Below are 15,183 nucleotides of genomic sequence, written 5' to 3' on the forward strand. Positions count from 1 at the left end.
ATGAGAAGAGCCCTTGGTTGTTGTCACCACTGCATTGTTCTGGCGTAGTGTCCAGTGTTGGCATACTGTAATATTTCACTGGAAAATAGTATGCAATACACGTACTATTGGTTTCATACTAATGTTTCAAGAACTTCAAGTACTTTATGATAAGCTTATGCTCATGTTACAACATGGCAACACGCATTGTGATCAATTGTGGGTCTGTTGGTTTTGGCTCATCTGTCAGGTGTGTAATAAGGTCCCTCAGGGTTCAGTCATTATTATAGTAGTTCAGTTATTCTTCCTCCTTACACTCACATTATTATCCATTATTTACATAACGTTTATTGTGCTTTGACCTCCGTGATAAAGAGTTACATAGCAAATTACTACTTCTAACAGGACATAGTCAGGCGTCACCCTCTGCTGTGTCAACTGACAGTTAACCGACCACAACCGCAGCAATCAAATCTCACTGCACTGATCTGGCGGCCTATTTAAAGACCCTCACATGACGCGTGTTTGCTGCTGTTACTGCTGCTCCACTCCACCCAGCAGCCTCCACCTGCTTTGGTTCTGCTCCGTTTGTGCGCACCCTGGAGGGCGTTTATTTCTAAGTTAATAACCATCGAGGGTTATTTGCAATGGTGCCTGCATGTTATTTATCACTGTGCTATGTATTTCATTCTGCTACGATGTATTGCCACAGCAGGGAGCTTTATTGAGAGGAAACTACGATGCAGACTCAATTTGGATTTCCATTTTTATTTGCTGTGACAGAATCAAGCTTATAACATGGAAAATGAACGGTACAACAGAAGGTAGATGCCAAATTTCTTCTCCTAAGCAGGAAAGATATCACATATTAGAGATCAGTCTTATTTCAAATGTTGTAGAGTCACCTCACATATCTTTGATCCAGACTTGTTTTCCAATCACTTAACACAATGGCCTAAGTATCATTTCCTTTTCTAAAACAAAAAACACATCACTCTGCAGTTTGGCCGTATTCTCTCTCTAGTGGCTACCAGTGAATGCATGTATTTATTACAAACTCTTATTTTCCACATGTATTACACAGCCTTCATCTGTGATTTGTCACTGGGTGTCAGATTCCCAGCATGTAAAGGAAAACAGCTGCAAACCTTTTCTCATCTTTCAAGCTTTTTCTCCTCACTGTCTACTCCCTGGACAGCAATGGTGCCTCTCATCTTCACACACACACACACACACACACACACACACACACACACACACACACACACATAGACTTGTGTATGCATTCAAGTTCTGGCTCTGTTTCTTGGCATGTGTGTTAGTGTGTTTGCACAAAATGTGTTGTTCTTTCTCTTTCTTTTATACTATAGCCTATTTTTATTTTTATTCACTTTGTGAATAATATGCTTGTTGAAAGTGTTTTATAAATACATTTAACGTGACAACTGATTGTCTTTGATAGAGCATATTTCTATTTCTGTACAGGCCCCTGACAGAGCCAGCAAGGCTTCAAGACAACACGCTTGTTGATTTGGTAACTGCTACATTTCTCAGTGCATTTAAAACTAGCCTATATATTTACACAATTTCTAAGAATTACTGTTACAAGGAGACTTGAAAGAGGAAGAATTGACTGTTTGCTAAGCCCTTCCCTTTAGTCACTGTTGCTATGCCTGTCAAGCTTGCACATATGCAGTTACAATAATAACATGGGCAGATTAATTTTATTCTTAAGTGATGCTTGGTTAGGTTACTACTGTAAGTAGTCAAATCAAGCTAGTTAGCCAAGAATGCAACGGTTTGCTGCTCACGTTTGAGCAGAGAAGCACACCAGCCATGTTTCCATACAATTGTCAAGCTAATTTTAGGCTAACTTTTCAAATGTCGCAAAAAAAACCCCACAAATTACTCTAGGCACGGTTTCATTAACTGGTTTGGAGCATATACTGTTAATATTAATGGACAGAGCATGTGTTTGCCGTTACGGGCGCAGCCATCCTGGTTGTGAATGTGACGATTTTAGACGAGAGGGAGGAGTGAGGGAGGAGCCATAGACTGTTGGGCGCTATCTGACAGTGACGTTAGCTGAGAGTTAGCAACGCTGCTTACACTCTACGTTACGTTACATACTTTCACCGGCAATCTGGATGCAACTGCTGCTGAAAGCTAGCCTACATAATTCGAGGTAAGATTTAGCTACGCTAGGTTTTAAATATATCTTTGTCCCATAGTTATATTACATATAAGAGGAGTCACATTGTAAAGTACAGTGGCACTCATAAGTTTATGAACCTATGCTAAAGTTGACTAAAAAGAGGAATAAAAAAATGGAAATTGATCTTAATGCCTTAATTAAAAAAATGAGGAAAAATCCAGCCTTTAAGGACACCAATTTTCTTTGTGAATGAATAATGTATCGTGAATAAATAAATGTTCTTCCTTAAAATACAGGGGGCATAAGTATACACACTCCTATGTTAAATTCCCATAGAGGCAGGCAGATTTTTATTTTTAACGGCCAGTTATTTCATGGATCCAGGATACTATGCATCCTGATAAAGTTCCCTTGGCCTTTGGAATTAAAATAGCCCCACATCATCACATACCCTTCACCATACCTAGAGATTGGCATGGGGTACTTTCCATAAGATCATCTCTCAATGCAAATCAAACCAGCTATTAGGCTAACTGAAATAAAACCATGCCAATGCTTTTAAAATAAAAATCTGCTTGCCTCTATGGGAATTTAACATAGGGGTGTACTTACTTATGCCCCCTGTATTTTAAGGAAGAACATTTATTTATTTACGATACATTATTCATTCACAAAGACAATTGGTGTCCTTAAAGGTTGGATTTTTCCTATTTTTTTTTTTTTAATTAAGGCATTAAGATCAATTTCCAAAAGATGATTTTTTTTTTATTCCTCTTTTTAGTCAACTTTAGCATGGGTTCATAAACTTATGAGTGCCACTGGAAATGTATCTGAAGTTACCATGTAAATTGTCTGTAACGTTAGCTTGCCACTTATGGTAAAACATGCTAACGTTAATTTTCTGCAAATCGAAGTTTACGTTTTCCTAATTTAAACATAGTGTCAGCGAAATGCAAAACGGGGATTGTCGATGCTTATCATTATCTAACGCTAACTATTAGCAAACGTATAACCAAGTTTCTTATAACGTTTGGTTAACTGTAATAACCATAATGGATCGATAATGGCTTGCTACTGTTTGCGCCATTTACAGTCAATGGTTTGGAGTGAATAAACTATGCGTGGTTTCATCAAATTTGGTGCTACAGGCTATGCATGGCTGTAATCCACCAGTAAACAGAGTACCAGGAGTAAAGGTTGCTAACCGGAAACAAAACAAGTTGCACAACTTTCCCACAACACAACTTTTATAAATACACTTTTTAAAACCTGAACTACAACAACAAGGAAGAGTGGGGCTGGCCCGGTGAGGACGCCGACGGAGCAGTGAATGCGGAGTAGTGGACCCTAATCTCCTTTACTATTTCCTACCCCCATCACTACAGCGTGTTGTAAAATCCAAACCTGGACAGGTCTGCTGTGTCAACTGTAGTTTGCCGCTTGGGGGACAGCTTTAGCAAATGGCCAATTAAAAACCTTTTCTTAAAAGCCTTCACAACATTTTTACTAGCTTTAAAACTTTTTATTGCTCTTAAAACTCTAGACTTAACCAGAGTTAATTATCCTGTCCACTAATGAGTCACTGTTGGATTCACTTGCTAATGTCTCCTGCAGGTCCATTTGAGTGAAATGCCACATTTTCAATGCACAGTTAGTCACTTTCTGGACCCAGAACATAGATTTTCTTTGTCATTTCACACATCACTGCACTTTTGTGAGACATTCCTGTGTCTTTGGGCACCAACGCAAGACACTTAAATCGCTGAAGAACACAGCAGCTTTTCTTTTCTCCTGGAGCTCCTCTGTTACAGTAGTGTCTCTGACAGCCACAACAGACAGCTGCGCTACCTTATGTCTAATTCCGACTCAGCATCTGTCATCTATTTATTTATTTATTATTGTCCATTTAAAATCCATCCAAAGAAACTGGATAGGAAAGGCTTGTTGCAGCCCCCCCGTCTTCCCTGGCATCATTTCAAGAATATTAGCGTCCAAACGGATCCATTTGTAAATGACTCAACACGCTACTTCATATTCCAGGCCTATAGGTGGCGCTGTTTCTGCTACAGAAAAATTCACCAAAAACGGAGAAGAAGAGGCGGAGCATGCGCATAAAGCTTGCACGCTGTATACAAACAGACAGTTTATTTTGCCCTAGTAACCCTCATAGGCTCAATATCTTCTCCAGGAACACAAGCATTGAGGGGGGTTTCAAAAAAGTGCGTCTTCAGGCAGTGCGTTTACAGGATTCGTTTGGACAATCGGCCAAAACGATGCAAAACGTGCGTTTACACCAAAAAAGCGTCTCCGTGTGCATGGCCCCCAAGATGCATGCCTACCAAATCCCTGTTTTGTCGAATCTTTGCCATGCAGAGGAAGCCAGAACAAATGTTTCTCTGCATTTTCCAAGCCAAGTAAAGTGAGTAGCAAAAAGACAAAACTTAGCAAGCGCTTCACAGCAAGCTACGGCCGCCTCCTGCAACATGTAGGAGGTGGATAAGTTCAACATCCACCCAAACAAGCATAAAATCCTCAGTTTGATTTTCACACTCAAACAGTTTGGGACCGAGACAATAAAGATTTTTAGGTTGCTAATTCCACAAAAGTTTTCAGGTTAGTGTTGTATTTGCACTGGTTTTGTCACTAAAGTTTGTTTTAGAAACAGCTATTAAATATCCACATTTTGCTGCATGCCAGCTGGCAACTATCTAGCAAAACCTGGGCTATTTTAGTAGTGTGGCTTCATCATTTCTTAAAGTGCTCATATTATGCAGGTTCATAATTGTATTTAGAGGTTGTACCAGAATAGGTTTATGTGGTTTAATTTTCAAAAAACACCATCCAGTATTTTTGTTGTACTGCACATTGCTGCAGCTCCTCTTTTCACCCTGTGTGTTGAGCTCTCTGTTTTATCTACAGAGTGAGACATCTCACTTCTGTTCCATCTTTGTTGAGAGTCGCACATGCTCAGTAGCTAGGTAAGGACTACTAGCCAGTCAGAAGCAGAGTATGAGGGTGTGCCACGCTACCAGCTAGGTGATCATTATAACGTGTTACAAAGTGACCACGTTTGTCTCTGAAGTAAAGGCTGGACTACAATAGAGCTGTTTGGAGCATTTCTGCAAAATTTCTACAACTCAGAATTATAGTTATAACAACGTCAGTTATAACGGCACGTATTAAAAAAAATGTCGGGTTTAAATCGGGCTCGGGCTCATAATTACAGTTAACGTGTCGGGCCGGGCCGGGCTCGGACACAACGTGCACGGGCTCGGGTAGGGTCGGGCTTGATTTTTTGGGCCCGATCTAAGCTTTAATGCGCAGTAGCTAGGCAAGGACTACTAGCCAGTCAGAAGCAGAGTATGAGGGCGTGCCATGCTAGCAGCTAGGTGAGCATTATAACATGTGTTCCAAAGTGACCACGTTTGTCTCTGAAGTAAAGGCTGGACTACAATAGAACTGTTTGGAGCAGTTTGTGAACAGTGTTTTCTGTTGGAGATGGTAAGTCCCTTTGGGGTGGACTTTGGGCTTTTTCACTTTGTAAACCTATAACATGCACAAAAAGATATATAACACAATAAAGGAAAGGGGAAAGGCCCAAAAAGCATAACATGAGCACTTAAAGTATTTGAAAATACCAAATCCAGAGTTTTCTTTGCTAATTCTGAGACATTTTTTAAGGAATGTTTACTGCAGAGAACAGAGGTTAGTGGGAGGTGGAGGAGTCATGAGGTGGACTTAATACTCTCTAGACGTTTAACTAGACCTCCACAAAGCTTACCTGTACTCGATTTGATAGTTTCTTGTCCGACCGTTTGGCCAAGCAGGTCATACTGGTTCAAGCGGGAGCTTTCTCCTTCCACCACCACAGAGTCGGAGGCATTTCGAGTCCAAGCATAAGTCACTTCTGAGATTGTGTAGGCATCTAAAAAAAAAGAAGAGGATAAACCCATAGGGGATAAATCTGGGGCAGCCGCAGCTATTGATGATTTTTCGAGAAATTATTTCAGTGACCCAAATGAAAAGCCCCCACTACATTGTGTTTTAAGCTGGGTTTCTAGAAAAAGGGAATACTGTAGAAAGAAAACAATCTCTCAGTGGCTGAAGATGGAATTCATAAAACGCCAACAAGCAATTGATGCACAGTGACATTTGCCCTTTTCAATCAGTCACAGCATGCACTGAATATAAAATTTGAAAGCTGGTCTGCTAACCTATGAATGTCTGATGAAACATAATTTTTCCTCAATATACAATTATTGAAATGTCCTGCCAATCATGTCATCCTACAGATTGCTGCAACAAATGTTGTGAGCTTCATGTGAAATACTGTAGGTTGCCACATAAATGCATTAAAAGTAAATGGGAAATTCAATTAAAGTGAGAAGTCAAAGCATTCCATACATGACCCACCATGTACTGATGCTCTGATCATTAATAATCCCTTGTTTTTAAACCAATTTTTTCATCCAAATGTAAAGAAGCAATGGCAATAAAATAGTGATTAAAACAGATCTAAATTCACAAAATAAAATATTTCCTATGTCTTTTTCCCCATATTTATTGGTGACTTTAGCACTAAGTCTTTTATCTGTCAGTTATTCTATATATATATATATATATATATATATATATATATATATTTACAGTATATATCTGTTTAATTGCTGCATATTTTGTTGAAATTTGAAGGCCTACTGCCAGAAAAGTGAGCCATGCATTCCAGCTTCACCCGGTTCTTAGGCAGCTATTTGCCAAAGAACCAGTAAGGAGAAGAAGAAGAAAAAAAGAAAATAGCATTTTACTTAAGGGTCCCTGAGGCGCTACCATCATCAGAGTTACTCACAGCTGCCAAATTTTAGTGGACAGGAATGAAAGTCCATGGGGAAATCCTCCAGATGCATTGGGCACTCTGCATGCACAGTTAACCTGCATCCAATTCACAGACAATTAAGGAGACTTTGCAAATGCATGAAAAGTAAACAGCACAGATTAGGCACCGTCTCAAAAAAAAAGAAAAAGAAAACCTCACAAGCCTCATGCACTATTTAAGACGCTTCCCATCTGTAATGCCTTGGCAGAAAAATAATTAATCTTAACTGTAATCAGCAGAGCAAAGTAAACAGGGTGCTGCAGAGACCATTAGGAATCAAAAGACTAATGTGTGTCAAGAATCTGCATTGTATGCAACTGTACTATCATACAACAATATTCAACCACTGAAAATAACTTGCAACAGTTTATCATTCAAATAGATTTTCCTGAAAGCAACAAAGATGCTTAGACAACAAAGATACTAAGTTGGATAAAATAGGATGCATGAAGAATATATGTGAACAATGATGTTGTATTGTTCTGGACGTACTTTCCATAAGACTAACACACTCTTTAGCAAGGTAGGTGTTCTGTTAGAGAGCGTTAGCTGAGAGGATTGATACCACTTTCATATCTGTACACTACATATGAAGCTACAGCCAGCAGCCTGTTAGCTTAGCTTACGATCGCTAACATTGTTGAAACAGAGCAGCTAATTGGTAGCGAGAGCAACAAGTTAGCGGACTACCGAGTGTTTACATGCTGTATGCTCCGCTCCGTGCCGTGAGACCGGGTTGGCCGGTGTGAATGCAAAGCCCCGCCCTCTGTGAAACAGAGATCAGTGGACAGAAGAGAAACGAGCATGAACATAAATGACAGCAGAGCGTAGTAAACACTCTCACACTGGACAAAATGAAATGAGCGCACATAAATTGGGTTTCTGGGCACTATAGCAGCACCTTCTACCTATATATAGTGCAGTTGTGACATAACAACCGTAGAGAAGTTCTGACGACTCGTTTCTGAATATAGGCTGTGTGCATTTTTCCATGGATTGAGCGTTTTGATACTTTCACAGTATTTATTAGACTGGGTAAACTCAGCCCGATCTGCCGGCGATTTGAAACCTGTACATCTTTCTATCCTGCTTCCGTTACAAATTTGCGGGGACCAATCACAAACTGGCTTATCCACCTGGCGCACTATTGGCAGGTTTAACACGATGACGATAGAGAAGCGACCAAGCAGCTTCTTGTTTACATTCAACATGGCGGCCACTGAAGCACAGCAACCCGTTGATGCCGCTGTCGCTGCTACGTCACTATGAAGGACTATCCAATTGCGTACAGAGTAATTTGAACTATGCCCGTTGATCACGCCTCTTGTGCAGTAGAAAATACAGAGCAGACTCCCCAGAATAATGTTCAATCTGAAAAGATTGAGCTTGGTCTGGTGATAGCCAGACTAAGTATTTATAGCACCTAGGCCTGCTTTATAATTTTAAAAAAGCATGGAAATCTCACTTTTAACAATATAAGGTAGATCTGTAAGCTAACCGGCTGCTGGCAGTGGCTTCATTTTTAGGCTACAGACGTTGGTGGGGGGGGGGGGGGGGGCAAGAAAGCAAATAAGTGTATTACCTACATTGTCGAACTATTCCTTTAAATCGATCTCATTAAACACAAATTAAATGCAACTTTGTGACTTTATCTTCAGACATGCATCTGGGACTTGAATTACCTCATGGTGTACAGCAGTGTCCCATCATCTTTGATCCTCAACAGTTTATTTGGCATGGTCATGTTATGAGCCACGGACTTTTTCCCATTGTGGAAGAAGGTGTCCGGAGTCCAGATTTTACTTGCCATCAGGTTGTTGAGGGGCAGAATATTCATCGGCCCATTAAATTTCAACCTCTCATCCTTCCAGCTTTGCCGGAAGAAAACATCTATGGTGTACTCCTGTGGGCAGAGGGGATGAAAAAAAGTTAATAATCAAACTGTATTATTATGCTTCAACATGAGTCCCATTTCTGCTGAAAAAAAGTTAAATAAAACACAGGGCACTTTCCACTGCCCTTTTTTTTTTTCATCGGAGCCTACAAGCAGCAGCTCTTCACGACTGACTTCACCTGCCACTTTAAAACCTGGGCTCTGAATGGCTTTCTCTATTTGTCAAAGCTCCATCAAGGTGAGGCCCGCACTCTCCGTGGTGCTCTCAGCTCTCTGAGCCGGTGTTTTCCTAAGCTAACTCTGAGGCCAAGACAACCCCTTGACCTACAATCCTCTGTTGTCAAAAGAAACCACACACAAGAAAGGATTTAGGGCAGAAAGCACTGCACTGTGAAATGTGTGTGCGTGGGAGAGCGAGTGTGTATGTTTGTGTGATTAAGCGAGAGATACATTCCTCCAGTGTTTTTTCCTGTCACAGTTGAAAGGCTTCTGATATTTAGATCTTGGGGACACTGAAACCAAAACTAACGACTTTCTTTTAGGGTATAGCAGCTCTAACAGCAAAGGTTTACTACAGTTTGCGTCTCTTTTTGTAGTCTTGGTTACCTTTAGTATTGGTTGTGATAACATTTTACCCACTAAAGTACTTGAGATCTGGGAACACGGCAACACTGCTCCAACAAATATATCTAGACATGAAATATGAGCAGTCAGGTGATCAGACAAATTGGAAATGAGCCAATTGTAGAGTGACTCTTAAACATTTTATGTGAAGTGAAAATAATTTGCAGCTAACATGTCACTAATAAACCCTCATTGCAGTAGGTCAAAGTTGAAGCAGGACATTGGTCTGTAAACTGTGATAAATGGTTTCATAAACAGATAGTTTGGATTTAGACTTACCATTGCCTTTGTTTTTCCTTCCAAATAATTCTGGATAACCCAAGGATCAGTTTAAAGGATACTTTTGGTGATTTTTTATATTTTTCCTATTGTTAACAAATCCCATGGAAAGACCAAAACCAACAACTAATTTATCCTACTAACAAGTATTGTCTGCAACTTGTACAGGTGCACCATCGAGAGTCTCCTGACTGGTTGCATCACCGCGTGGTATGGCAGTTACACCGCCCTCAACCGTAAGGCTCTACAGAGGCTGGGGAAAACTGCCCAGCACATCACCAGGATGGAGCTGCCATTCATGGAGGACCTCTACACCCAGCGGTGTAAGAAGAAGGACAATGAAAAGGCCTAACCTGAAAGAAGTAGAGTACATGACCTGCTGGTTGGGCTGCACAATTATTTGCAATTTTATCGCAATATGAACTAGTGCAATATCCAAATCGCAGAGGGACACAATATTTGTTAAAGGCAAAATATGTGTCAAACCATTCAGAATGTATTGTGGTGCTGCAGAGACATCCCAGCCTACACATCCTATTCTACAGACTACAGAAAACATCTTTGTTTGGTACAGATCCTCGCAGAAATCACACTATAATCAAATATTTTTTTTTAATTTTTAATATTTTTCAATGAAAATGAGAAAAATGATCATTCACTCCAATATCGCGAATCATATCGGAATCGCAATATCAGTCAAAAATAATCGCAATTAGATATTTTCCTCACATCGTGCAGCCCTAGTGTCCGGACAACAACCTACTTATGAATGACAGCAAGACTAAAGAGGTGATAGTGGACTTTGGTAAGAAGCAGGGAAGGAACTACTCCCCCCTAATATCAACGGGTCCTCATTGGAGAGGCTGGGGAACTTCAAGTACCTTGGTGTCCACATCACCGAGGGTCTGACCTGGGCACAGCATACTGACTCATGCTGAGAAAGGCCAGGCAGAGACTGTTTCACCTCAGACGCCTGAAGAAATTCCGGGTTTCCTCTCAAATACTGAGCAATTTCTACTCCTGCATCATCAACAGAATCCTGACGAGTAGAGCGTCCTGACAGAGCAGGCGGTGCCCTACCCTGCCTAAAGTATATATACATTATTTATACATCATTAAGGATCCAAACCACCCGGGTAACAGCCTTTTCTCTCTATTGAGGTCAAGAAGAAGGTACCAGATACACCAGGCCGGCACTGAGAGGCTAAGGAAGAGGCTCAGGCCACTAGGATCCTAAATGAGGACACTGCTTCTACTATTACTGCTTACTTACTGTTTTACAAACTGTTTACACCTCTGTGTACATATTTATTACTTCTCATTATGCAAATATATTTACTACATTCTGCTTACATTCAGTTTATTCATTTGCATTACTATCTTACTATTACTTTATTTATGTTTATATTTTCTACCTATATTTCAACTTGCACTATTTTACATTCAGATTTTGCTTTTACTTGCGTCATTTTCTTTTTTTAGATATTGAATGAGCATTGTTGGAAAGTGCCTGAGGGCTAAGATTTATAACAACTTCTTTGTAATTGTTGCACACATGATAAGAACTTATTACTTTCTGCCATTGATCTCTAATTTTGTTCAGAAATGGCTAAAGCGAAAACCTCTTGAATTAGCCACACCATTGCACTGAGTAACATGTCCCTTCATTATGTGAACATGGGCTGCTGTAGATAAACTGTTGTTTATTTTAAGTCAATCCGCCAGACAACATCATGCTGCCATGTAGTCATGTTACCATGAACGTATCGCATTAGAAAATGTTGATGGAAACGGCAAAATTCGAAAAAAAAAAAAAAAAAAAACGTCCTCAAATCCGCAAAAATGTTTTTACACTCGCTTGAAGTGGTTTTTGCCTTTTTCAAAAAAGAGTTAATGCGCATAATGTGAGATGGAAACAGCTTTGCTGAATAAGTTGTGACGTAGCAAACACGTAACTCACATGACTATAGTCCCGGTATCCATCGGATAGGCATGTGGGTCCCATCCAGTGCGCCGGACACTTGTGGCACACGGTGTGTAGTGAAGTCGCGGTGCGCTATAGCCTGTGCCTCAGCCACGTCGGGTAAATTGACGAATTGGTTTAACAGCTTGAGTCATATGGCCCTGCACACTGCGTACACACAGCGGTGAACGGTTGTCTTACTGACACCAAATGTCTCTGCCACAACCCTGTATTCTGCACACAGGCGGCCAACTTGTACAAGGCTACCTCTCTCCATTTAGCCAAAGATATTAGCTTCTAAACTCTTCGATTTAGCAAGCTTTACAAGGCTTACAAGATTTACAATCGTGCGTAACGTCAACTTGTGACGAAACTGCGCTTTGCGTAGTCTAGTTTATTCCCTCTAAACCAGTTGATGGAAACGCTTCTAATTCGCATTTTCTTTTTTGCGACATTTTAAAAGTTTGCTTAAAATTTGCTTGACAGTTAGATGGAAACATGACTATTGACTGGCCAAATGTGTATTAATCCGTGACTGAAAAAAGTCCCCCAACAAATTCACTATTTCCTCCTGTTTAAGGGTCCAATGTGTGGGAATTTCTCCCATCTAGCGTTGAGATCATATATCGCAATCAACTCTCTCGCCCCACGCAGTTCAAAGTACGTATTACAGCTACGGTAGCCTTCACGCTTCAAAAAGCCGTTCTCTTGCTCTTTTCAATATCCTTTTTCTTTTTCTGGGCGAAGAAGAAGACTCCTGTTACTGAAATTTGGATTTTGAATACGTGTGGTCTTCCATGTTTCCTTCTTCAAACTTGCCGGGGCCGGGAAGCTACGATACCCATTAGCAGCATTAGCAGCAGCTGTGAGTTTATCATGTGACAGCAAAAACGCGAAAGGCGGCGCAGTACCTCCTGTATGTCCCTTACCGGCTAACGTATTTCAAGATGGAGCATGAATATGGAGCGTCTACCCCAGTTCATGGAAATGCAAATGTAAAATTTCAAGCCAAAAGGAATACTTGGAATTGATGGTGGTGGTAAATATTCATGAAAAAGGACAAGTTTGTGAACGGGCAACACAGATTTTGATAATGAACACGTTACACACTGGACCTTTAAGTAATGTTTGCTAAAAAGTACTAAGCCTTTGAAAAAACGTAAAACTATATATCTGTCACCTGTTTTTAAAGGTTTATGTCTTCGGTATTAACAAATGAGCTTAGGGCTTAGTGCCACAGGCTGGGTAGGGACGTCGCAATGTATTGAGAGACACATTTCTGTTTTTTCATGTGGTTTCTTGACAATAAAAAAAACATTGAACATCTCCAGATTTACTGTAGCCTATAAAACCTGTCAGATCGCCTCACTGCTTGTGATTCTTGCCCTGGCCAAGTTGCAATAAAATGGAATTATCCTTTAAGGCACAGTGTTACTACACCGACCACACTTAGTATGCACAAAACTGCAGCCAAAGACAATAAAGCCTTTATATTAATTAATCTAATCTCAAAGATACCTTTGACATCTATGTTTGCCTAATGCTCTTTTGAAGCTAAATACAGTACGTTTTCTTCCAATTTTATTTCTTTCATTTTCCAGCTTTGGCTGTCAGTAGACCTCCTACAAATCTTATAAAATCAATAAAGCAGGCCAGCTTACCAATCAGCTGAATTGCTTAACAGTATCTGAATAAATCAATCAGGTTAGAGGAAAACATATTTCAGGCTGGGCAAGAGTAGAACCTGCAATAAATCATATATGTTCATCCTCATGTTCTATTTTTCTATAATGTTCATTTGCTTTTGTAAAAATAACATATACGTATCTTTCATAGGCCACTGCATTGAACTCCAATATTATAACTGCTAAATCAATAGATCAATCACCTGGAAAATGGGTCTTCTACAAAAGAAAGGGACGCTCATGATATGATGTGAGGGAGGGTGCATGTTTCAGAATGATAAACAGGAAAGCACAGGATAAACATAGGAGTGACTTGAATAACAAGAGGACTTTCAATAATGTATAAGATGACAATTGTCAGATGAATAGAGAATCTGCTGAAAACTCGTCCCACTCCAATGTTGTGGCATGTGTGTTAATGGAGAGAGAGAGAGAGAGAGAGAGAGAGAGAGAGAGAGATGATGCAATTATGAAAGGACAGAAAGCCGTATTGATACTAAAAATAAAGCAAAAGAAGCATCTTTTCATCCTGAAAGTATGGTATGAACATGAGTATAAGTCGGTCCTCTGGAGTGATGTTTACAGCAGCAAAGATGGGCGTGAATAATTCAACACAATAAATAAGTGACCAATATCTGCTCTCACCATGTCAGTGTCTGAAACTGGTCCAAAGCTGGTGACGTAGATGTTTGTCTTCACCTCAGTTATCCTGTCTGGAAAAAAAGACAACAATGACAGGCATCAAAACACCAAAAGGGTAAAAACAACAAAGAAAAGTTAAAAGACATTGAAGTGGAGAATATGGAATTCTTTTTAAACATAGTTTTCTATAAACTTTCTCTGACCTGTCCCAGATTTTGAGTACAGGCAACAAAATCTGACTGGACATACTATGTTAAAAGCTTAATTTCTTTTATTGTTTTAAAGAGAAAACAAAGGCAGTTGAGGAGTCTTCCTATGGGTTCTTTTTTTGATTATTTTTGGGGCATTTTTAGACCTTTATTGACAGGATTTAAGCTTAAGACAGGAGAAGGGGGAGAGAGAGGGGGAACGACATGAAGCAAAAGGGCCACAGGTTGGAACTGAACCCGCGGCCGCTGCTGTAAGGACTGAGCCTTGGTACATGGGGCACACGCTCAACCAGGTGAGCTACCCAGGTGCCCCATTTCTTTAGCTTTATATTGACATTGATATTTGACAGTTCAGGTAGACAGGAAGGAGGAGAAAGAGGGGATTACAGCCATAGGTTGGATTTAAAGCCAGTCCACTGATGCTGGAGCAGCTTTTAGCAACAATTTGTCTTCCCATTTCTGAAATGTTCCGCCAAAGACTCTCTTTAAGACTCTCTTTTCTTAACTCTGCCTTCTTTTTTTGGGTTGATAGCTGTTGCCAATGCTGGAATAGGAACGTTTTCTGCAGGATTTTCCATCATTGAATCAGGCTTTCACCATCGGAATGGACGTTTATGTGGATCTGCATTTGCAGAACAACCAATAGCAACGCTTTCTCTCCGAAATGATCTGTGATTGGTCAAAGTCTTTCGTCACAGGCTACATTTTCTAAAGCTTGAAGACAGAGCCAAGAGGACGTGCAGAGGTCTAGTTTTCTCTCAGACTACTTGAATTACAATATGCTGAAAGGTTATTAGGGCATTTTTGTCCAATGACGGTGATGGATGAGTGTCCAGATTGTCAATTTTTTTCTTAAGGTTATACACCGTCCAACAATACA

At 40.2% G+C, this 15,183-nt stretch overlaps 1 protein-coding gene across 3 annotated transcripts in view; it reads right to left on the minus strand.

Moving 5' to 3' along the window:
• LOC116036608 (gamma-aminobutyric acid receptor subunit alpha-2) overlaps positions 1 to 15,183 on the minus strand; it is a 43,771-nt gene that overhangs the window by 15,299 nt on the left and 13,289 nt on the right. For 2 of the 3 annotated variants that reach the window (XM_031280199.2, XM_036005700.1), the window contains 4 exons: positions 14,098 to 14,165; positions 8,690 to 8,910; positions 6,981 to 7,063; positions 5,916 to 6,059 (listed from right to left, as the gene is read on the minus strand). In XM_031280199.2, the coding sequence (XP_031136059.1) occupies positions 5,916 to 6,059; positions 6,981 to 7,063; positions 8,690 to 8,910; positions 14,098 to 14,165 (516 nt within the window). Of the gene's footprint in view, positions 1 to 5,915; positions 6,060 to 6,980; positions 7,064 to 8,689; positions 8,911 to 11,764; positions 11,970 to 14,097; positions 14,166 to 15,183 lie in introns of those variants that run through there. The other variant, XM_036005699.1, reaches the window with a different exon arrangement.

The sequence above is a fragment of the Sander lucioperca genome, chromosome 1 (genome assembly GCF_008315115.2).
Source record: "Sander lucioperca isolate FBNREF2018 chromosome 1, SLUC_FBN_1.2, whole genome shotgun sequence".
Classification (NCBI taxonomy): Eukaryota; Metazoa; Chordata; class Actinopteri; order Perciformes; family Percidae; genus Sander; species Sander lucioperca.